Source organism: Chiloscyllium plagiosum, chromosome 5, assembly GCF_004010195.1.
Source record: "Chiloscyllium plagiosum isolate BGI_BamShark_2017 chromosome 5, ASM401019v2, whole genome shotgun sequence".
Lineage (NCBI taxonomy): Eukaryota > Metazoa > Chordata > Chondrichthyes > Orectolobiformes > Hemiscylliidae > Chiloscyllium > Chiloscyllium plagiosum.
In genome coordinates this window covers 83,782,672-83,807,963 of record NC_057714.1, presented here as the reverse complement: position 1 = coordinate 83,807,963, position 25,292 = coordinate 83,782,672, and the positions used below count along the sequence as shown (strand labels likewise).

Genomic DNA, 25,292 nt, shown 5'->3' with positions numbered 1-25,292 from the left:
GAAAGGCAATGGCAGACATTTAAAGAACACATGGATGAACTTCAACAATTGTACATCAATGTCAGGTGTAAGAGTGAAACAGGGAAGGTGGTTCAACCATGTTCCTAACAAGGGAACATTTCCAAACAAGGGAAATCTAGATCAAAGAGGAGGCATATACATTGGCCAGAAAAAGCAAGAACTTGAGGATTGGAAGAAATCTGAAACTTAAAATTCAGCAGAGGAGAACAAAAGGTTTAAAGTTTGTGAGAAGATTTGTAGCTTGGGTGCTCGTTGTGGTGGTTCTGTTCACCCCGAGCTGGGAATTTGTGTTGCAGACGTTTCGTCCCCGTCTAGGTGACATCCTCAGTGCTTGGGAGCCTCCTGTGAAGCGCTTCTGTGATGTTTCCTCCGGCATTTATAGTGATTTGTATCTGCCGCTTCCGGTTGTCAGTTCCAGCTGTCCGCTGCAGTGGCCATATATTGGGTCCAGTCCAGGCCGGTATATTGGGTCCAGCGCTTCACAGGAGGCTCCCAAGCACTGAGGATGTCACCTAGACAGGGGACGAAACATCTGCAACACAAATTCCCAGCTCGGCGAACAGAACCACAACAAAAGGTTTAATTTGGAAGGGGAAAATAGCATACAAGAGTAAACTTGCAGAAAATATAAAACTGACTGTAAAAGTTTCTATAGATATGTGAAGAGAAAAAAGACTGAAGACAAATATAGGTCCCTTACAGTATGAATCAGGTGAATTCACAATGGACAATAAAAAGATGGCAGTTCAGTTGAACAAATACTTTTGATCTATCTTCACTAAGGAGGACACAAATAACCTTCCAGAAATACTAGGGGACAGAGGGTCAAGCATGAAGGAGGAACTGATGGAAATCCTTAATAGTCAGGAAATGGTATTGGGGAAATAGATGGGATTAAAACCCAGTAAGTCCACAGGGCCTCATACTTTGCATCCCAAAGTACTTAAGGATGTGATCCTTGAAATACTGGACAACTTGGTGATCATTTTCCAGCATCCAAAGCCTCTGGAAAGTTCCAATACACTGGAAAGTAGTTCATGTAACCCCACATTTTAAAAAAAGTGAGAGAGAAAACAGGGAATAATCAATGGTGGGGAAAATGCTGGAGTCAATTATTAAGGATGTAATTACTGAGCATTTGGAAAGCAGTGACAGGATAGGTTTATGCCAGCATGGATTCACTAAAGGGAAATCATGCCAGACAAATATTCTGGAATTTTTTGAGAATGTGACTAGTAGAATGAACAAGGATGAATCAGTGGATGTTGTGTATCTGGATTTTCAAAAAACTTTTGACAAGGTCCCACAAAAGAGATTAATAAGCAAAATTCATGGTATCGGAGGCAGTGTATTGACATGGATAGAGAACTGGTTGGTAAGCAGGAAGTAGAGGATAGGAATAAATGGATTATTTTCAATATGGCAAGCAGTGATGAGTGGGGTACTGCAGGGTTCAATGCTGGGTCCTCAGCTGTTAAAACAATACATTATCGATTTGGTTAAAGGAGTTGAATGCAATATTTCCAAATTTGCAGATGACACTAAGCTGGCCAGCTGTGTGTGCTGTGACTTGGACAGGCTGGTTGAGTGGGCAAATACTTGGCAAATGTAATATAATGTGGATAAATATGAGGTTATCCACTTTGGTATCAAAAATAAGAAGGCGGATTGTTATCTGAATGGTGGCAGTTTAGGAGAAGGTGAGGTGGGTGTCATGGCAGAACAGTCACTGAAGGTTGCATGTAGGTGCAGCAGGCAGTGAGGAAAGCTAATAGCATGCTGGCCTTCATAGCAAGACGATTTGAGTAAAGGAGTATAGGGTTGTCTTGTTGCAGTGAGGCCAAGGCTACAGTATTATATGCAGTTTTGGTCTCTTAGTCTGAGGAAAGACATTCTTGCTATTGAGGGAATTCTACAAAGGTGACCAGGCTGATTCCTGGGATGGCAGGACTGAAATATGAAGAAAGTTCAGATTGACTAGACTTGTACTCACTGGAATTTAGAAGAATGAGGGGGGGAATCTCATGGAAGCATATCAAATCCTGACGGGACTGGACAGGCTAGATGCAGGAAGAATGTTCCCGATGTTGGGGAAGTTCAGAACTAAGAGTCACAATTTAATAAAAAGGGATAAGCCATTCAGAGGACTGAGATGAGGAAGAACTTCTTCACTCAGAGTTGTAAACTTGTGGCATTCTCTACCACAGAAAAATGTAGGGGCTAGTTTGTTAGATATATTCAAGGGAGCTGGATGTGGCCCTTGTGGCTAAAACGATCAAGGGAAATGGAGAGAAAGTGGGATACTGACTTTGCATGACCAGCCATGATCATATTGAATGGCAGTGCAGGCTCAAAGGGATGAATGACCTACTTTTGTAACTATTTTCTATGTTTTTATGTTTCTGTATTGACTTAGTTCTCTTTACATATCAAACAAATTGTCTGGCACCTTTTGGATAAAAGCTGAGGCAAAAAAGTGTTTTTTTAACAGTTTTGTCACATACCAATCTCTCAGAGTCTCCAACTTTTCCTTCTCTTTATTTTCCAATTGATATAACTAAAAAGTTTTATTTTTGACACTCACTTTTGTTGCTATATTCAATTTGATATTTTTCTTCACCATTTTGATTACATTTTAAACTCCCGACATCTCTTTCACTATTTAATTTGTCATAATTCGGTGCTTTTCATGTTTAAATTGCTTTATTGTCCTCTTCAAATAGTCTTTCACCTCTGTACCTTCCCATTGTATTGGTCTGTAACCACCTCCTTACAGAAACTCCCTCAACTATATTCAAACGTGCCAGGCCAACTGATATATGTGCTGAAGATCTTAAACAAAAACAAAGTGCCTGGAGAAGTGTCACTTGACTTGAAACAGTAACTCATTTTCTTTTTCGGTATATACAGTTAGATCTGTTGAGTTTCCCTGTTTTTGTCTGAGAATACTTATCAATTTAATAGTGTTGGTTTTCTAAAAAAATTGACAGTTTTTTTTGGGGAGTTTTATAACTTCTCCAGTCCTGGCTATGTCACAGGTACTATTATCACTGGAACTTAAAGCCATTTTGAATGTTTGACACCACTCGTAATCAAATGCAAGAGTTTTGAGTCCTAATTTTACATTAACCCAATAAACCTCTTCCCTGGTAATGTCCTTATCTCTAAGCTAGGAGACTCACGTTCAAGTTCTACCTGCTCCAGAGGTGTGCAATGACATCACTGAACGTAGTTGATTAGAAATATCTGCAAAACCCCTTCCCTACCTTAACAGCAGACTCTGTCCCAATCAATCACTAAAATCATTAAAACAAAAAAAAACTGCAGGTGCTGGAAATCTGAAACAAAAAACATAAATTGGTGGGGCATAAGCTGTGGGGAGAGAAACAGGAGTTGGCGTTTTCAGTCCAATGACCCTTCTTCAAGATTAAAGTTCATTCTTTTCAAAGTTTCTCCACCCAAAAAAATCGCAAGCCATCTCTAAAGATTTAAGTTTCCGTCCTAACCTAGGATAAAATTACCCCTACCATTGGAATAACAGTTATTGAATAGTGCTGTATGTTTTCTCAGGCGAACAGCCCTCCTCGCTCTAAGGCGGTTAAAACCGTTGTGGTGACCGTTTTACACTTCCCGCCCGTCACGTGGTCAATGGAAAGGGAACTGATGTTTGGAGACGTCGCTTAGCAACGGCGGTGGCCACTGGTCTCCATGGAAACCGCACGCCGCCGCGGTCGGACGGGAAGACCCGTTCGGACATTTTATTTGTGGGGGGAGGGGTGATCTTCTTTAAATAAAGTGAGGCTGTTATCTGCATAGCGGTTTGGAGTTGGTTCGTTTATTCCCATGAAGGATTGATAGTGATTCCCGCTCCGTGGGAGAGGTCTGACTCTCGGGGGTTGCCTGCAGGGCCTTTCTTCCCCGAAGCAGCTGCGTCCAGCGACTGGCGGTGCGTGGCCTCTTCAGCCTTGTTGGCTTGGTGCAGGCAAGTAGATGTAAAGAAGGTCGTTAGCATTTCTAAACTTATTTAGTTGTCAAAAAAGGGAAATTTGCGAATGGAAGGTATGCTCTACGCCGTGGGTTCTACCTGGAACTAAAAAACAAAAACAAAAATCAAACTGCTATGGTAGAAGATTAAGTAAAATGTAAGTAAGCATTTTTTGCATTGCCTATTTCAAGCAGACGTTTTTACTGTAGATTAAGAAGAGGACAAGTGTTTAAGCTGTCTTATTCTTTTGTTCCTTGGATGTTTATTTATTTATGTTTTATTCTGTTCAAATAATAACGTTTTGAGAAAGGAATTTCTAGCAGCTCTTTTGGCTTAATTATTCACTGTGCCCATGCCTTTTTCATTTGCTTGTAGTTACCCATCACCATGGGTGTAGCGTTAACTCGAGCAGCTCAGTGGACGGCGGCTGGCATCGGTGTCGGCAAGTTAGAATTTACTCCTCTGAACATCTCCCTACTGAACAGCATTATCAAATTTGTGGAATATGTTAGTTCCAAGCACCCACAGGAAGCTGCTTTGGTATTTCGGGAACCTCTTGAATGGAAGTCGAATTTGGAGATATCTGGATTTGGAGCAGACTATCAAATCAGGTTGGTTCCACATTAATGAGATAGTGTGATGTTGTTTTGTACCAACAAAATTGTGTATTAAAGCTAACCTACTTTGTGAGGAACTTACTAATTCCGATAAGAAGTATGCAGTTGGTATTTGCTGAGTGTTGGTGAGTTCATTATAAAAATTGGCTGTATTGAACAGATTTGGTTTTAACATTGGACCACATTGCAGCGAAGGAAACATGAATATCTGGTTATAGTTTTCATATGCTATCGTAGCTAGCATTCTATTGTGTACTGAAATTCAATGTTCACTTTCAAAAAACTAAGCAACAAGGTTTGTTTGTTTCTGTCTTTGTAATCTATTTTAACTTTTATATTTTTCATGCACTTTACTATTTCCATCTCCTTTTTTTTTTACTGTTTTGATGTTGCTTAATTGCAAATGGCATTGTAGTTAAAATTTTAAAATTATTGACAAAATTAACATAGAGAATGTATGATAAAGTTCAATGTGATTATATTAGAGTTTTAATGAGACCAGAATTCTTTGACATCACTGTAATTTTTAAACATGGGTATTGTTTTCCAGCAGATGTCTGATTTGTAACCTTTGAGCCAGCTGTCAAAGATATATGTGTCATTAAGGTTAACATATTCTAAACTCTAAATGGTGGACCTTTAATGTATAAAAATATGACTCTTCACTGGTGTTATGGAATCAACTGTCAAAGTTTAAAAATGGTAATTATCTAAAATCTATGCTGCAGATCACGCAAACTATTAAATTGCGGGTGTGGTAAGTTCCCTCTGATTAATGTGACTCTTTACACGCTTGTATTGAGTTGGATGAAGAAAGGTACAGAATACACAATTTTCATTTTATTTGATTTCCTTTTCTTTGTCATCACAGCAAAAGAACTGTTGTATCAAAAGAAACTGTGGATGGAAACCCCTTGTTGATTTTGGATGATTCTACTGGTGTCATCAAAGTATCCACTTTTAGCCAGCTAGCCAAGCTGCTAGAAATAGCTCAGAAAGAAAAACTGAAAGAAACACAAGCTTGTCTAGAAGGTTAGTTTTATTAAATACCTTGATTGTTACAGAAGAGTTATTAAATGTTCTGCCTTACTTATTCTATTATATATGTCCACATAATCAGGAAGGGAATCAAGGGTTATGGAGATGAGAAAGGAAAGTGAAGTTGAGAATTATTAGATCAACCATGATCTCATTGAATGATGAAGTCTTAATGGTTAGAATGGCCTACTTCTGCTCCTAGATCTTATGGACTTATAACTGTAGCATTTTGGCTCATTCAACAGCACCGAAGTAATAATTGCAACCGTGCTTCCCGCCAAAGTGGGAATACAGTGATTTCCACAATTTAGCAAATTTGTTTAATAGCCCGCAAAATAGGACACACAATTATTAGATACTTGCCATTGCCATGAAAGATTTTATTAAACAAAAAAAGATGAGGGAGAAAAAGATCATGTTATAATTTGGAATGCACTTTTTGAATCTCTTCTACCATCCTTTCAATAGTAATTTCCAAAAGACGATCAGAAATACTAATAAATAACAACAGACAGACAAGTTCCGGGTTAACGGGGAATAGCTAATTGGATACTTCTGTTTCAATTTATCATCACAGACATGATGGGCTGATAGATCTCCTCCTCTGTGCTGTATCTTTCTATATTTCTCTATTTAGTTACATTTCAAAACCTCTACAAGCACCTTCATTTGTGTTAATGAATAATATCAATTGAAAATAGTTGAAGAAAGATAAAGACCTTGCATTTACAAAACATACAAACGTAGGAATTAGGAGGAGAAGGATACCATTCGGCTTTTCAAGCATGCTCTGCAAAGTTTCTCAACTTCCTGAGAAAAAAAAAGTTCTCCTCGCCTCTCATCCTGAAAAAGTAACTGCTAATTTTAAAACCGTACCCCTCCTCTGAACTGCCTCCAAAACTGCACACAATATTCAAAATGTGGCATCACAAATTCATAAGTTCATAAGATAAAGAAGCAAGATCAGGCTATTTGGCCCATCAATTCTGCTCCGCCATTCGGATCATGGCTAATATGCTCCTCACCTTCATTTTCCTGTCTTCTCTTCATATCTCTTCAACCCATTACCAATTTAAAAATCTGCCTAACTCCTCCTCAAATTTACTCACAGTTTCAGCATCCACTGCACTTTAGGGTAGCGAATTCCACAGATTCATAATCCTTTGGAAAAGTAGATTCTCCTCGATTCTGTTTTAAATTTGCTACCCCTTATGCTAAGACCTAGAATGGCCACAAGAGGAAGCATCCACTCCACGTCAATTTTATCCACACCTTTAATCATCTTGAATACCTCAATTTGATCTCCCCTCATTCTTCTAAATTGCAGACAGTATAGGTCTAAACTTTTCAATCTGTCTTCATATGACAAAAACCTCCTTTCTGAAATCAATCTAGTGAACCTTCCCTAAACTGCATCCAATGCAACTACATCTTTCCACATAAAGTAATGTCCAGTATAACTGAAGCATACTATCCTTCTTCGTTAATACTTAATTCCTCCTGTATTAAAGGATAAGATCTCAATTAACCTCCTTTTACTCGGGAATTAGAATTCCTATAGTGTGAAAACAGGCTATTTGACTCAACACATCCACACTGACCCGTCAAAGAGTATCCTACCCACACCCATTCCCCTATTACTATACATTACTCTTGATTAATGCATCTAGCCTACACATCCCTGAACATTATGGGCAACCTAGTGTGGCCAGTTCACCTGAACTGCACATCTTTGGACTGTGGGAGGAAACCAGAACACCCAGAGGAAACCCACGCAGACACTGGGAGACTGTGCAAACTCCACACAGGCAGTCGCCCAGTGCTGGAATCCCTGGTGCTGTGAGGTAGCAGTGCTAACCACTGAGCCAACATGCCATCCCACTGAGCCACTGTGCCGCCCCTGCACCTGCATTTTGCACCTGCATATTAACTTGTAAAGATATGCACGAAAACGACTAAATCTCTCTGCAGTTGTTCTCCATTTAATTAATACTCTATTCTTTCAGCCAAAGTTAACAACTTCACATTTTTCCAGGCTCTAATCCATTTGCCAGAGTTTTAGCCATGTCAACCTATCTATTTCTGTCTGCAACTTCCTTAGGTCTTCACAACATCTTTCTCTCCCTATCTTTGTCATTTGTGAACTTAGCTACCAGGCCTCATCTAAGTCATTGGTGTAAATTGTAAAAGATCGACACCCAGGACAGTCCTCTATAGGAGGACTATCACACCTGCCAGTCAGACTAAGATCCATTTATGCATATTGTTTTCTGCTAGCCAGTCAATCTTTTATTCACGCTAATGTTACCCTCTTACCATGACCATTTTAATTTCTGCAATGACCTCTGATGTGGTATCTTGTCAAATATCTTTTGGAAATTCGAATACAGAGGTCTGTTCTCTTTTATTGACAGTGTGCATTACTCCTCTAAAGAATGCCCAAAATGGTTAAAAATTATTTTCCTTCTTCTTGAAACCATGCTGACTTTTCCCAATTATCTTGCATTTTTAAAAAATTGTGTAGCTATAATTTCTTTAATAATCAATTTTAACACCTTTGTCATGACAGATGACCAGCTAATTGGCCTATTGCTTCCTGTCTTCAGTCCCCTCCCTTCCAGAAAAGGGGGTTATGTTTGTTGTTTAGGTGACTGCAACCTTTCCAGAATCTAGAGAGTTTGGAAAATTAACACTAACACATGTACTATCTCATCAGGAATCTCTTAAGACCCTAGGATGAAGTCATCCAGACGCAGAAACTTTCTGGCCTGCAGCTTCACCAGTTTGCTTAGTAACATTTCCCTCATGATTACAATTTTGGTTTTGTTCCTTTTTCCTTTCTACCTCCTGATTTGGATCTATCACTTAAATATTTTAAGTATTTTCTGTTGTGGAGACTGATGGAAAACATTTGCTCATTTCATTTGTCATTTCCTTGTTACCTATACACTCTGCATTCTTACTCACAAGAGGACCAACCCTCACTTAATCTTGGTGAATTTCTGTAGTGCATCTTGTAGATGGTTACACACTGCTGCTACTGTTTGTCAATATTGGAAGGAGTGAATGTTTGTAGATGTAGTGCTAGCCAAGTAGGCTGCTTTTTACTGGGCAAGCTTCTTCATGATGTTGGAGTTGTGCTCATCTAGGAAAATGGGAATTATTCCATCACACACCTGTTTTGGATGTAATTTTTGGAAGGTGTAGCGTGGAAAATCAGTGAGGAATCCGCCCTGGAGATGAACTTTAAGCTGCATTTGGATTTTTGCCATAAAGAGGGAGAGAGCTGGTGATTTAAAACTGATAAGAGCTTTGATCCCACAATGCTTGCAGCCTAATGACAATCTCCCTTTCCTCTCTCAAATCATTGAATTTGCCTAAAAATCAGGTTCATCCTTCCCAGAAACATTTAGAATTCCTCTAATCAGGTTTATGTCCCTATCACAATATTGAAGTGGCTGCTATCGATGTCACAAATGATCGTTTGCTTAATGCACAGATTATCTGTCCTCATTCTTTTCACTTTGCTAACAGCTCAGTTGATTTACATCATCCACTTCCACTGGCTTTATACTGTTGACCATCTGGGTGGAATTGCACTTGTTAAGTTGCATTCTTATCTGTCTAATTATACTTGAATTTCATTTTCAACGGCTTCTCTTTTCATTCCACTAGATCCTTGGGATCACCAGAGGTAACAAACGTTTGGTCCCCTCCTAGTTCTCACATGCATGCAGCTCTTCAATAACATTCTCCAAAAACATGTGAATTTTCACACTGATAACTGATGACACTCAGCTTTACCTAATCAGCTTTACCTAATCAGTACCTTGGCTGAGCCCTCCATTGTTCCTAAATTGTCAGAGTGATTGTCTGATATCAACTAGGAGAAAGTGAGAGTGTGTGCTGGAAAAGCACAGCAACTCAGGCAGCATTCGAGGAGCAGGAGAATCGATGTTTCAGGCAATTCCTGTTGAAGGGCTAATGCCTGAAACGTCAATTCTCCTGCTTCTTGGATGCTGCCTGACCTGCTGTGCTCTTCTAGCACCACAATCTCGACTCTGGTTGCCTGAGTGCTGGATTCATTCAGTGCTGGATGAACAGAAAACTTCTGTCTGTAAATAATGAGAAGTCTAAAACCATTCCTTCAAACTAAACCTTAAACTCTTCTCCCTATAACCTCAATACTGTATTTAGTGCCAAATTGAGCTTTCAACCAAGTATTCACTGTCACTAATCCTCCCATTTCCACTGGTGTAATATTGCCAACTTTGTTTTTGTCTCAGCTCTTATGTGAGTGGAATGTTGATCTATGTCATTTGCTAGAAAGCTGTTATTATGATTATTTTAATGAACCCCTGCATAGACTTTAACATACTACCTTCTGTAAACTTAAGGTCATCGCAAACTCTGTTTCCCAAGTTTTAACCCACCAAAGTGCCATTCACACATCACTTCTGTACTTGCTAATGCTTACTAGCTTCTTCTTCAATAAAGCTTCAATTTTAAAATTCACTTGCTTCATGGAATAGTTTCACCCAATATCTATAATCTCCTCCAGAGCGACTATTCTCTTGGATATATGCTCTCCTCTAATTCTGGCCTTTTAAGCCTCCATGATTTTAGTTGCTGATCATTGGCCCCACCTTCAAGGTCGAGGTCCCAAACTCTGAAGTTCCCTCCCTAAACCACTTTGCCCTCCTCCTAAAGCCAAGTTTTTGGTCAGCTGACATTATATCTCCTTTTGTGTCATGACACCACATTTTGTTTGTATGCCGAAATGAAACAAGTTGGAATGTTTAATTGCATGAAATACTCTATGTAAATACAAATTAAAGATGTTGGAAATGAGGTGTTCACAATGGAATAGATGTGTTAGGAATTCTGCTAGGTATTAAACAATGTAAAGGTTTTAATCCTTCAACTATGATTTAATCTGGCAGCCTATGAAGTTAATGGAGTCAAAGCAAAAAGCTAATGAGAACAGAGGAGCATATTTCAGTTTCAGTATTGCTAAATTAAGGATCTTGGATGTTCCAAGTTCACAATTTTAAGACAGGAAGATGGGCCATACATTACAAGCAAGTACCGATATTGAGACTAAAATGAACACATATAGAAAAATAAAGCACCGGAGAATGCTCTTCTTCATGTCATATTTCTTTATTCTTGCATGGAATCTGGATGTCTTTGGCAAAGTTGGCATTTTTGTCACCCATCCTTATTTGCAATTGAACTGATTGAAATGGCCCAGAGAGTCAAATGGCGGTTGAAAGTCAACCACATATATCATGGATCTAGAGTTACACGTAGTTCAGATGTAAGGATGACAGGTTTTAATTTCCAAATGGACATTAATGAGGCAGAAGGGTTTGTTTTAATGACAACTGACATTTAATTCTAAATATTATTGAATTTAACTTTCATCATTCACTATTGTGGAATTCAAACTCATGCCCCAGTACATTAGCTTTAACTAAAGGCTTTGGAATACTAGTCCAATGACATTTGCATTACACCACCGCTTCCCACAATACATATATGTCTACTGTTTTCCTGAGTTTGTTCCACAAATTCTGAACTTTGCTGCTGATTCCATCCCCTTTCAGTGTCTCAAACAGAATCTCTGTGTCCTATTTGATTCTGAGTTGAGCCACTGACCCATTATCCTCTTATTCATAACAATGATGAATGTCCAACATTAACTAACTCCTTGCACCTATCCAAAAACTTGTTCACTGTTGAAACCCTCACCCCTGGCTTTGCCATCTCAAGATTCAATTGTCCAATCCTCTTTTGCCCAGTCCGCCATTATTGGCCTTTCTAAACATTCAGATCTTCCAATTCTTTGCTAAAGGTAGCAAAGCTGTATCAGGAACCCTTGTCTACATTTTCTTTGTGCACCTCAGTTTTAAAATTCATATCTTTGTGTTTAAATCCTCCAAAGCATGGATCTGACAAGGGAGTCGCAAAAGGAATGGTCTCCAGAAAAAGGGTGGGGAGGGAAAAATATCTCTAGTGGTGGGGTCTGTTTACAGTTGGCAGAAGTGATGGAGGATGATGCGATGTATGTGGAGGTTGGTGGGGTGGAAGGTGAGGACTGGGGATTCTCTCCCTGTTGTGATTGGAGGGGTGGGATTCAAGGGAAGAGGAGCAAGAAGTGTGGGAGATCCGCTGGGGGGCATTGTCAACCATGTAGGAGCGGAAATTGTGGTATTTGAAGAAAGAGGTCATCTGGGATATTCTGTGTGGAATTGGTCCTCCTGGGGAGCAGATGCAGTGGTGGTGGAGGAATTGGGAATAAAGGATGGCATTTTTACAGGACGTGGGATGGGAAGAGGTGTCGTCCAGGTAGCTGTGGGAGTCAGTGGGTTTTTAGTAAATGTCCATGTTTAGTCGGTCACCAGAGATTGGAGATGGAGAGGTCCAGGAAGGGGAGGGAGGTGTCCGAGATATTCCAGGTGAGTTTAAGGTCAGGGTGGAAGAACTGTTCAACCTCCTCGTAGGAACACAAGGTAACGTCGATACAGTCATACGAAAAGATGGAGAATGATGCTGGTGTAGCTGCAGAAAATGTACCTGATGAAGATGCAGGCATAGCTGGGGCCCATAAGGATGCCCGTGGCTACCCCTTTCGTTTGGAGCAAGTGGGAGGATTGTTGAGAAGTTGTTGAGGGTGAGGAAAGGCAAATGAGAGTGTCATTCCCAACTAGTACCCTTCCACTGTCAAAGGTTTGGTTACCCATTCTAATACGTCTTTGGTGTGAGATCCAATTTTAATTTGTGATTCTGTGAACTAATTTTGAGACAATTTCTACCATGAACGTATAAATAAATACTAATTGTTGTACTGGCTCAAATGCCTTTTCTCATTGTAAACACACTATGGCTGCTCATTAAGTTTTCTATTGGCTTTGTTCGTTTAGTTATTTTTTGACTCTTATGCAATTTGTCACTTGCTGATGTTGTCCAGATATCATCCCAACCACCTTTCCCTGACTCCCACCCCACTTCCTCTATTTATTTAGCAGCCCCCATTCCCCTCCCCAGTCCTGAAGGTGGGTTCCGACCTGAAACGTCGACTTCCCTTCTTCTCTGATGCTGCTTGACCTGCTGTGCTTTTTCCAGCTTTACTGTTTATCCATTCAAATAGCCAATGAGCTTTGTTAATTGTCAATCTGTGGACGTCTGTTTCCAGGTAACAGTGTCTTGGTATCTTTGAAAAACATGCTGTGGGACTAGGAAGCCCGGGTTCAAGTTGCGCCTGCACCAGAGCTGTGTAATAACATCTCTGGACAGGTTAATTAGAAGAAGAGGTTAAATAAAAATAATAAAAAAACAAGTCCACGTGACCATCTTGAGGTGCATTGGTAGTGTCCCGGACTGATTTCAAGTCAGACCTGCTCCAGGGGTGTGTAATAAGTTCTCTGAAAAATAGGTTAAATTTTAAAAATTAACAAATTTATGGGTCTCTCTTGTAAAACAAAAAGATAAAGAAAACCATGCCATGGGACAGTGAGGCCCAGGTTCAAGTCCCACCTGCTCCAGATGTTGTAATAACATAAGAACTAGGAATAGACCATCTGGCCCTTTCAGCCTGCTCTGCTATTCAATAAGATCATGGCTGATGTTTTTGTGGCCTCAGCTTCACTTACCCACCCTCTCACCAGAACCCTTAGTGCCAGTACATCCTTTCTCAAGTAAGGAGATCAAAACTACATGTGGCCTCACAAGAACCCTATACAGCTGCAACATATCCTCTCTGCTTTCAAACTCAATCACCTTTGCAATAAAGGACAAAATTTCATTTGCCTTCTTAATTGCACCTAGAGAACAACCTTCTGGGATTCATGCAGTGTGCTGCAATTTCTTACCATTCAAGCATTTTCACTGTCCCCTACACACTTTGCTCTACCATTCATCTAAGTGGCAACTTTGACACCGCTCTGTAAATTGTGAGTAATTGCGGTCCCAACGCTAACCTCCGGGCACACCACTAGTTACTGATTGCCAACCAGAATAGCACTCACTTATTCCCAATCTTTGCTTCCTTTTGGTTAACGAATCCTATATCGAAAATGATACATTGCCTGTAATGCCTTCATCTTTATCTTATGCAGTAACCTTTTGCATGGCACCTTGTCGAATGCCTTTTGGAAATCTAGATTCATCACATCTACTGGGTCCCTGTTGTCCACCCTGTTGGTAATGTCTTCATAGAATTCCAAAAGATTAGTTAATCATGACCTATCCTTCATGAACCCATGCTGTGTCTGCTCAGTGGGACAATTTCTATCTAGATGCCTTGCTATTTCTTCCTTGATGATAGACTCCAGTACTTTCCCCACTCTTTTAGCACCCTGGGATGCATTCCATCAGGGCCAGGAGACTTGTCTACCCTTAGCTCCATTAGTTTTGCCCAACACTACCTCTTTTGTGATAATGATTGTTTCCAGATCCTCAGCTACCTTCGTCCCTTTGTCAATTAGTGGCATGTTATTTGTGTCCTTCACTGAAGACTGACACAAAATACCTATTCAATAGCCCGGCCATTTCCTCATATCCCATTACTTAATCCCCTTTTCTTATCCTCTAAAGGACCAATGTTTACTTTCGCCGCTGTTTTTTTTTGTTTTATATATTTATAGAAACTTCTGCTATCTGTCTTTGAACATGTTAATTAGAAAAATGGGTTAATAAAAAAAAAGCCCCCTGAACAAGGAGGGGCTGAGATGCAGTGCTCGTATCCCTACCCCTGGACCAGGTGGCCCAGGTTCAAGTCCTACCTGCTCCAGAAGTGTGTAATAATATTTCTGAATGGGTTAATTAGGAAAACAATAGGTTTAAAAAAAAGAAAGGCACACCATGGGACCAGGAGCCCAGGTTCAAGTACTATCTGTTCCAGAGGTGTGCAACAACATCTTTACCTTTAGAAAAATAGGTTAAATTTTAAAAAATTTGAAAGAAAAGCATGTCGTGATGGTTGCAACTTCAGCAATTTAACTTCAGAAATTTAGTTGTTAGCTGTAATATGTTGAAGTCCAAAAGCTGAAATTGCTCATTCTAGGATGAGAATAGTTTCTGTTATACATTGTTTATATCTGTTTCACTGAATGCTTTAACCCAGTCAATACAATTTGTTTTCATTCACTCGTGGGATTTGGGACTCACTGGCTGTCCAGCATTTGTTGCCTGTCTGCAGTTCCCCATGAGAAGTTAGTGGTGAATTGCCATCTTATAGTGCTCCTGTCTACATGCTTTAGGTTAACTCACAACACCCTTAGGAAGAGAAATCCAGGATTTTGACCCAGCAATAATGAATAAACAAGTCACAATTGTGAGTGGCTGAGAGGGAAACTTGCAGGTGATAGTGCTCCAATGGATCTGCTGCCCTTGTCCTTTTACCAAGGAAGTGATTGTGGGTTTGGAAGGTGCTGTCAAAGGTTATTTGGTGAATTTCTGCAGTTGCTCTTTTAGATAGTACATATTGCTGTTATTTAATGTGAGTGGATGCTTGTGGATGTGGTGCCAATCAAGACGACTGCTTTGTTCTGGATGATGTCCAGCTTCTTGAGTGTTGTTGGAACTACACCCATCCATGCAAGTGGGGAGTATTCCATCACGCTCCTAACTTGTGCTTTGTAGATGATGTACAGGCTTAGGGGAGTCAGGAAATGAGTTTCTTGCTGCAGTATTCCTAGCCTCTGACCTCCTCTTGTAGCCACTGTGTTATATAACGAGTTCAGTTGAGTCTCTTGTCAATAGTAACCATAAGGATGTTGATAGTGAGGGTTTCAGTGATGTTAACACCATTGAATGTCATGGGACAGTGGTTAGATTGTCTCTTCTTGGAGATGGTCATTGCCTGGCATTTGTGTGTTGCAAGTGCTATTTGACATTGGTCAGCCCAGGTGTGGATACTGTCCAAATCTTATTGCATTGAACATGGACTGCTTCAGTATCTGAAGAGTTGTGAATGATGCTGAACATTATGCAATCATTGGCTAACACCCCACTTCTGACCTTGTGATGGAGGGAAAGCCATTGATGAAGCAGCTGAAAATGTTTGGGCCTGGGCCATTACTCTGAGGAATTCCTCCAGTGACATCCTGGAGCTGAGATGACTGACCTCCAACAATCATAACCATCTTCCTATATGCAGAATAGGACTCCCACCAGTGGAGAGTTTGCCACCTGATAACCATTGATTCCACTTTTGCTAGGAGTTCTTGATGACAAATTTGATTGAATGTATCCTTGATGTCAAGAGCTGTTACTCTCGCCTCACTTCTGGAATTCAGCTCTTTTGTCCATGTTTAAACCAAGTCTCCTAATGGTGTCAAGAGCTGTGTGACCCTGTGGAACCCAAACTGGGCATCACTGAGCAGGTTATTGCTGAGCAGGTGCTACTGTTAGGTGTCATTAATAGTGCTATCATCACTTTACTGATGATTGAGAATAGACTGATGGGGCAGTAATTGGCTGGGTTGGATTTGTCCTACTCTTTGCATGCAGGACATATGTGGACATTCTTCCATCTTGTTGGGTAGATGCCAACAAGCGACAAGTTCTGGAGCACAAATCTTCAGTAATATTGCCAGAATGCTGTCAGGGCCAGTAGCCTTTGCAGTATCCAGAGCTTAGAATCATTTCCTGATATCATGTTGAGTGAATTGAACTGGCTGCATAAATTTGATATTATGGCCCCCTGTTCATTCATGCTTTTCATTGTTTTACTGTTTGCATCTGTACGCTCAGCTGCCGAGTTCAGAAGATTTGGAATTTCTGCTTTCACTTCTCGACCTTTCTCTTACTTTAAGATAACTCCTGAAACCTTTGACCAAGATGTCAGTCATCTGTTGTACATTTGTTTCAACTCTGACTTAATAATGCTCCTGTGAAACATCTTTTTGAATATTGTACACACCTTACTTCCAATTATTGCAACTAATAATAAATAGAAAATTCTGTTTACCATACTGGTAACAATTAAGTTTGAAAATTATTCTATATTGATGTATGAATGTGTCCATATGAGTCTTTTTTCTGGATTACTTAGCAAACCAATTCATTTTAAATTCAAAATAATGCTTTTGCTAAATTAACATGCACTGACTTTGGATGTACATGGGTTCTGTGTTTATTATCAACAACATTAGCCTGTAATGACTGAAGGAAATTTTCTGTTTGTGAATATTTGTGCCATAAGTAATTGATATATCCTAGAGTTTGATCATCAGACTTCAATTTTTCCTTCAGACAGATTTTTTTTTTTTGAGTATTCTCCAATCCTACCTCCTGAAGGAATGTTCATCTTACCAGCCAACCAGTCTTTCATGAGCTCTGCCAAAAACATCTGGCAAAGGCAACAAAGCAAACTGTTTTTCAGTGCAGTGTTGATCTTAATTACAATGTCCCCAAGCAAAGCATGATGTTTTCCAATAGGAAACATACATTGGGGAGATTGGGCGCCACCTAGCAGAGCGCTTTAGGGAACATCTCCGGGACACCCGCACCAATCAACCACACCGCCCCATGGCCCAACATTTCAACTCCCCCTCCCACTCTGCCGAGGACATGGAGGTCCTGGGCCTCCTTCACTGCCGTTCCGTCATCACCAGACGCCTGGAGGAAGAACGTCTCATCTTCCGCCTCGGAACAGGCTCACTGCCTTTATTCCTGATGAAGGGCTTTTGCCCGAAATGTCGATTTCGAACCTCCTTGGATGCTGCCTGAACTGCTGTGCTCTTCCAGCACCACTAATCCAGAATCTGGTTTCCAGCATCTGTAGTCATTGTTTTTACCTCATTTTCCAATAGAAGCTAACCCTTTAGTAACAAATTAATTCATATGCTTATGTTGATGCACATACCTCTTATGACTGCTGGATATCAAGCACATCTGATGTTTAAAGAAAGGAGAAGAAAAACAGATGCCGTTAGCTATTTTTTCATTTTATAACTTTTCTATACTCATAGAAATTACTGAAAATGCACAGCAGGTCTGAAAGCCTCTGTAGAAAAAGGAACAGATTTAACATTTCAGAACTGAGAAAAGATCAAAATCTTTTTGATTTATTGTTGTCACATGTACTGAGATACAATGATAAGTGTTGTTTTTCGTGCTGTACAGGGTAGATTGTACCATACAAAGTGCATCAGATAGCAGAATGGAATACAGCCACAGAAGGTGCAGAGAGAGAGAGAGAGATCAACATTAACTTTTGAGAGGTCCGTTCAAAAGTTTGATGACAGTGGGGAAGAAGTTGTTCTTGAAACTGTTTGTATGTGTATTCAAACTTTTATATCTTCTGTCTAATGGAAGAGGGTGAAAGAGAGTATAACTGGAGTGGGAGCCTACCAAGCTGCTTTAATCCCGATACAGCTGGAAATATAGATGGAGTCATTGGCTGGAAGGCTGTTCTGCATGATGGACTGGACTGTGTTCATGACTCTGTCGATTCTTGCAGTCTTGGGAAAAGCAGTTGCCATGCCAGGCTGTGATGCATCCAGATGGGATGCTTTATGTGATGCATGTATAAAAGTTCGTAAGAGTCTTTGTGGGCATGCCGAATTTCCTTAGCCTCCTGAGGAAGTAGAGATGTTGTGCTTTTTTGACTGTCGCATCGACATGTTTGGACCAGGACAGATTGGTGATCGTTATTCCCAAGGAACGTGACACTCTGGACCATCTCCACCTTGGCACCATTGATGCAGATGGGTGCATGCCCTACACTCTGCTTCCTGAAGTCAATGACCAGCTCCTTCGTTTTGCTGACATCTCCGAATAGATTGTTATCTTTACACTATGCTGCTAAGCACTCAATCTCTTTCCTGTACTCTGTCTTGTTGTTGTTTGAGATCCAACCTACAACGGTGGTGTTGTCAGCAAACTTGTAAATGGAGTTGGGGTTGAAATTTGTCCACACAGTTGAGTATAAAAGGAGTACAGTGGGGCGCTGAGTATGCAGCCTTACGGGGTGTCGGTGTTGAGAATTATTGTGGAGGATTGTCACCTATCCTTACTGACTGTGGTCTATGGATCAGGAAGTTCAGTTACAAAGGGGGATGCCAAGACTTTGGACTTGGACTTTGCACATGAGTTTGTTTACGATCATGGTATTGAAGGCAGAGCTGTGGTCAATAATAGGTGCCTGATGTAGGTATCCTTCTTGTGTTCCAAGGATGAGTGTAGGACCAGGGAGATGGTGTCTGCTCTTGATCTGTTGCACTGGTAGGTGAATTGTAAAGGATTAAAGCAGCTTGGTAGACTGAAATTGATGTTAGCCATGACTAACTTCTCGAAGCATTTCATAATTATGGAGATCAGAGCCATCGGGCAGTAATCATTGAGGCACAATGCATGATTTTTCTTTGGCACGAGGATGATGGTCTTCTTGAAGTAAGTGGTGATGTCAGATTGAAGTCAGGGGATGTCAAAGATGTCAGTGAATAATGCTGCTAGCTGGCCCACACAGGATCTGAGTACAAGGCCAGTGACTCCAGCCTGGCCAGTTTCTTTCTGTGGGCTCACTCTCAAGAAGGCTTATTTAATGTCTGCAACAGTGACCATAGGTATAGGTGCATCCGAGCCTGTTGGGACAGTTGACTGTGTATTTCACTGACCTTCTATTCAAAGTGAGCTCATCTGATAGGGATGGAGTGTTGCCTTTGATTCTGTTTGACTTCGCTTTGTAGCCCATTATGTCCTGTAAGCCTTGACACAAATGATGGGTGTCTGTGTGGTTTGTCGAGATCTCAAGTTGAGTTTGGTATTGCCTTTTGGCATCTCTGATGGCCTTATGAACATATCGTACATAAAAGATAGTGTATTTTTACTAATGAAATGGTTGGTTGTGGTTCAGAGAAGATAAGGAGGATGTCTGTGATAAGGTGGAAGATGTATTAACTTACAAGTTTTTATTATACAAAGTCAAAGTAACTGGTAATTGGGCAAGAAAGAAAATGTGCATCTAAATGAGTTGTGTATTGAGTTGAATTTGAATTGAATTTATTGCCATGTGTACTGAGGCACAGTGAAAACCTTTGTCTTGCGAGCATAGTTAGTAAATAATAGGTAAACAGTGGCAAAAACAAAAACACAGGTATAGACAAATGTTAAGAGTTTGAGTCCATTCAGTATTCTAACAACAGTAACTGTTGCAAAACTGGCTGTTGCATGTGTTCAGGCTTCTGTACCTTCTCCCCAATGATAGTGGTTGTAGAAAAACATTGCCAGGGTGGGATGGATCTTTAAGAATGCTGGCGGCCTTTCCTTGTCAGCAGGCCTGGTAGATGGATTCTATAGATGGGAGGTTGGCCTTTGTGATTGTCCGGGGCAAGTTCACCACACTCTGTAACCATCTCCGATCTTGAATGGTATAGTTGCCATACCAGGTAGTGATACACCCAGGCAGAATGCTCTCGATGGCGCACCTATAAAAGTTGTCAAGGGTATTTGCTGTCATGCCAAATTTCCTCAGCTGCCTGAGGAAGAAGAGACTTTGGGCCTTTTGTAACCAGCGCGACCACATGAAGAGTCTAACAAAGCTTGCTGTGGATGACCACTCCCAGGAGCTTGACACTCTCCACTCGTTCGCCTCTGTGCTGTTGATGTGTAGGGGGGCATGAGTAACATCCTGCTGAAAGTCAATAATGAGTTCCTTGGTTTTGCTGGCATTTAGAGCTAGGTTGTTCTCAGTGCACCATTTTTCCAGGTCTTCCACCTCCTGTCTACAGTCTGTTTCGTCGCCATCCGAGATTCGACCGACTATCACAGTGTCATCACCGAACTTGTAAATGGCATTAGTCTGGTATTTGGCAATGCAGTCATGGGTATACAGTGAGTACAGTAGGGGGCTGAGTACAGACCCCTGGGGGGCTCCAGTGTTGAGTGTTAGTGAGGATGAAATATTGTCCCCAATCTTCACTGATAGTTTCCTGACCCACAGGCACAGAGGATCCAGTTGCAGAGAATAGGGCTTAGTCCGAGATCACCAAATTTAGTAATCAGTCTCGAGGGGATAATAGCATTGACTACAGTTCAGCCTTCAATGAGTAGCATTCTTATGTAGCTGTTTTTGGTGTCAAAACATTCTAGAGAGGAGTAAAAGGCTAGTGATATGGCATCTGACGTGGATCTGTTGGTCCAATAGGCAAATTGGAGTGGGTCAAGAGTAGTGGGGAGGCTGGAGTTGATTAATGCCATGACCAGCCTTTCAAAGCACTTCATGACCACCAAAGTTAGGGCCACTGGGTGGTAGTCATTGAGACATGCTGCATGAGCCTTTGACCTGCTGCAGGGACAGGTTGAAGATTTCCAAGAAGACCTCTGCCAGTTGATCTGCGCATGCTCTGAGTGCACGACCTGGTACTCCATCTGGTCCCATAGCCTTACTTGGATTCACACGAAGGAAAACTGATCTGACCTGTGATGCAGTGACTGTTGGGATAGGTTCGTCAGGACTTGTCGGAATAGTGTTATCTCTCTGCCGAATGCTCAAAGCGAGCATAGACGACAATGAGACAATCTGGGAGGGATATGTCATCGTCTGCTATCTTGCACTGTCTCTTTTTAGAACATGTGATGTCATTCAGTCCTTGCCATAGTCGCCGGATGTCTGTCTGGGTCTCTAGACAATAGGTGCAGGAGTAGGCCATTCTGCCCTTTGAGCCTGCACCACCATTCAATATGATCATGGCTGATCATCCTTAATCAGTATCCTGTTCCTGCCTTATCTCCATAACCCTTGATTCCACTATCCTTGAGAGCGCTATCCAACTCTTTCTTAAATGAATCCAGAGACTGGGCCTCCACTGCCCTCTGGGGCAGAGCATTCCACACAGCCACCACTCTCTGGGTGAAGAAGTTTCTCCCCATCTCTGTCCTAAATGGTCTACCCCGTATTTTTAAGCTGTGTCCTCTGTTTCGGCACTCACCCCGCAGCGGAAACATGTTGCCTGCCGCCAGAGTGTCCAATCCTTTAATAATCAGATCCCTTCTCAGCCTTCTAAACTCAAGGGTATACAAGCCCAGTCACTCCAATCTTTCAGGGTAAGGTAGTCCAGCCATTCCAGGAATTGACCTCGTGAACCAGAATGTCTTTCCTCAAATTTGGAGACCAGAACTGCACACAATACTCCAGGTATGGTCTCACCAGGGCCCTGTACAGCTGCAGAAGGACCTCTTTGCTTCTATACTCAATCCCTCTTGTTATGAAGGCCAGCATGCTATTAGCCTTCTTCACTACCTGCTGTACCTGCATGCTTACCTTCATTGACTAGTGTACAAGAACACCCAGATTCACCCTGCCACCCAGCTTAGTATCATCAGCAAATTTGCTAATGTTTTTACTAATACCATCTTCTATATCATTAATATATATTGTAAAAAGCTGCGGTCCCAGCACTGATCCCTGCGATGCCCCACTGGTCACTGCCTGCCATTCCGAAATGGAGCCGTTTATCACTACTCTTTGTTTCCTGTCAGCCAACCAACTTTCAATCCAAGTTAGTACTTTGCCCCCAATACCATGCGCCCTAATTTTGCTCACTAACCTCCTGTGTGGGACTTTATCAAAAGCTTTCTGAAAGTCCAGGTATACTGCATCTACTGGATCTCCCTCGTCCATCTTTAGAGTTACATCCTCTAGTTTGGATCGGTATTGGTCCTTGGCTGTCTTAATGGCTCTGTGAAAATCCTACTTGGATTCCTTATATTAGAATGGATCTCCTGATCTGAAGGCCTCATGCCTGGTTTTTAGCAGGTTCAGCATGTCCTGATTCATCCAGGGTTTCCTGTTGGGGAACACCTGGATTGACCACCTGCGGTATGCCATCCTCCACAATATTAGGCATCCAAATACAAAGCTGGGAGGAATTAAGGAAGAAATAAGAAAATTAAACACACAAAATAACAAATAAGGGCAGAGGTTATGATCTAAAACTGTCAAACCCAACGCTGAATGTAGAAAGCTGTGAAATGTTAGGTTGGAAGACTGAAAGAGTTTTATTGGAACATCGCAGCAGGCCAAGGACAGGAAAGGTCAGATTGCAAGCAAAGTAGAGAATTGAAATTATTCATCGCAGAAAGCTCAATATCATACTTTTAGACTGAACAAAGATGTTCTGCAAAGCAGTCACCTAGTTGGGTGTAGGCCTCCCCAGTGTGGAGGAGAACCATCATGCTGTGTTTTTTAACCTATTAAATTTGCACCATTTTGATGGTGAAATCACTCCTGCCTTCCAACCTCTCATTTTGAATTCATTTCTGTCCCTTTTCTCCCACTCTTCTTGCCTGCTTGTTTAACGCCTGCAACATTTTGCATTTTTGATGAGAAGTCAGAGACCTGAAACATTCATGTTGTTTGTTTCCACAGATGCTTGCTCTGAGGATTTCTAGCACTTCTTGTTTACTTTAATATTTGAAGAACTTGGCTTAAGGAACAGACTCCTGTAATAAAACTATCACTTCCCTGGCTTACTTCTGAGTACCAACAGAAATTGGGTAGAGTAAAATTGAAAATATGTCATAACAGCTCTTCCTAGAATCAATTGTTGCAAAAAAAAATCAAATTCATGCTATCCTTTTTATAGGGAAGGAAACTGCCATCCAGACCTGGTAGAATCATTAGTCAAGAATGGGAATGTCTGCTGACAAGTGCAACTACAGATAACGGTACATGTATGCTCATCTGGTGATGTGCATGCGCATAATTTCCAGACCTGCAATGTCATTATGTAATGGTGACAGAAAACAAAGGCTGCATTGCAAATGCACAGAGAAGAAGTATGATGTTGAAATGGGATTCAGTGGGGAGTGAGGATGTGGGATAGTCCTAGGAAGGCATGGGAGGAGATGGAGACTTGGGAGGAGTAGGAATATGAGGATAGAGCAGCTGAATACATGGTTGAGAAATTGATGTTTGGGAGAAGGATTCACATTTTTGGATCATTGGAATGTCTTCTAGGGTAGAAGTGACCTGCACAAAAAGGACGGATTGCACCTGAATTGGAAGGGGACTAATATGCTGGCAGGGAGATTTGCTAGAGCTGCTCAGGAGCGGGGTGGCAGTCAGGGAGATACTGAGGAAAGAGATCAATCTGAGACTGGTACAGTTGAGAACAGAAGTGAGTCAAACAGTCAGGGCAGGCAGGGACAAAGCAGAGAACAAGGTAGGACTGATAAATTAGACTGCATTTATTTCAATGCAAGAGGCCTCACAGGGAAGCCAGATGAACTCAGGGCATGGTTAGGATCATGGTACTGAGATATCATAGCAATTACAGAAACGTTGCTCAGGGATGGACATGACTGGCAGTTTAATGTTCCATGAAACAAAAGATACATGAAGGACAGAAAAGGAGGCAAGAGAGGAGGGGGAGTGCGTTTTTGATAAGTGATAGCATTACAGCTCTGCTGAGGAAGGATATTCCTGGAAATGCATCCAGGGAAGTTATTTGGGTTGAACTGAGAAATAAGAAAGGGATGATCACCTTACTGGGATTGTATTATAGACCCCCTAATAGTCTGAGGGAAATTGAGAAACAAATTTGTAAGGAAATCTGTTAAATGTAAGAATAATAGGATGGTTATGGTAGCGGATGTTAACTTTCCAAACATAGACTGGGACTGCCATAGTATTAAGGGTTTAGATGGAGAGGAATTTGTTAAGTGTGTACAAAACAATTTTCAGATTCAGTATGTGGATGTACCTACTAGAGAAGTTGCAAAACGTGACCTACTCTTGGGAAATAAGGCAGGGCAGGTGACTGGGGTATCAGTGTGGGAGCACTTTGGGGCCAGTGACCATAATTCTATTAGTTTTAAAATGGTAATGGAAAAGGATAGACCAGATCTAAAAGTTGAAGTTCTAAATTGGAGGAAGGCTAATTTTGATGGTATTAGGCAAAACCTTTCAAAAGCTGTTTGGGTGCAGATGGTCGCAGGTAAAGGGACGCCTGGAAAATTGGAAGCCTTTAGAACTGTAAGAATAATAGGGTAGTTATGGTAGGGGATTTTAACTTTCCAAACATTGACTGGGACTGCCATAGTGTTAAAGGTTTAGATGGAGAGGGACTTGTTAAGTGTGTACAAGACAATTTTCAGATTCAGTATGTGGATGTACCTACTAGAGAAGGTGCAAAACTTGACCTACTCTTTGGAAAGGCAAGGACTGGTTAGGGATAGTCAACATGGCTTTGTGCATGGGAAATCATGTTTCATAAACTTGATTGAGTTTTTTGAAGAAGTAACAAAGAAGATTGAGGGCAGAGCAGATTGAGGGCAGATGTGATCTATATGGACTTCAGTAAGACGTTTGACAAGGTACCCCATGCGAAACTGATTAGCAAGGTTAGGTCTCATGGAATACAGGGAGAACTAGCCATTTGGATACAGAACAGGCTCAAAGGTAGAAGACAGAGGGTGTTGGTGGAGGGTTGTTTTTCAGACTGGAGGCCTGTGACCAGTGGAGTGCCATAAGGATCGGTGCTGGGTCCTCTACTTTTTGTCATTTACATAAATAATTTGGATGCGAGCATAAGAGGTACAGTTAGTAAGTTTGCAGATGACACCAAAATTGGAGGTGTAGTGGACAGCGAAGAGGGTTACCTCAGATTACAACAGGATCT

The 25,292-nt window shown here is 41.2% G+C and overlaps 1 protein-coding gene across 7 annotated transcripts in view; it reads left to right on the top strand.

The window, feature by feature from the left end:
• The first annotated feature begins 3,733 nt into the window (after window positions 1–3,733).
• The window catches only part of odad2 (outer dynein arm docking complex subunit 2), a 380,688-nt gene continuing 359,129 nt past the window's right edge, over window positions 3,734–25,292 (top strand). Inside the window, exons 1-3 of one of the 7 annotated variants that reach the window (XM_043690491.1) lie at window positions 3,734–4,003; window positions 4,382–4,617; window positions 5,495–5,655. In XM_043690491.1, the coding sequence (XP_043546426.1) occupies window positions 4,394–4,617; window positions 5,495–5,655 (385 nt within the window). In that variant the 5' untranslated portion in view covers window positions 3,734–4,003; window positions 4,382–4,393. The other 6 variants (XM_043690490.1, XM_043690488.1, XM_043690494.1 and 3 more) reach the window with 6 other exon arrangements.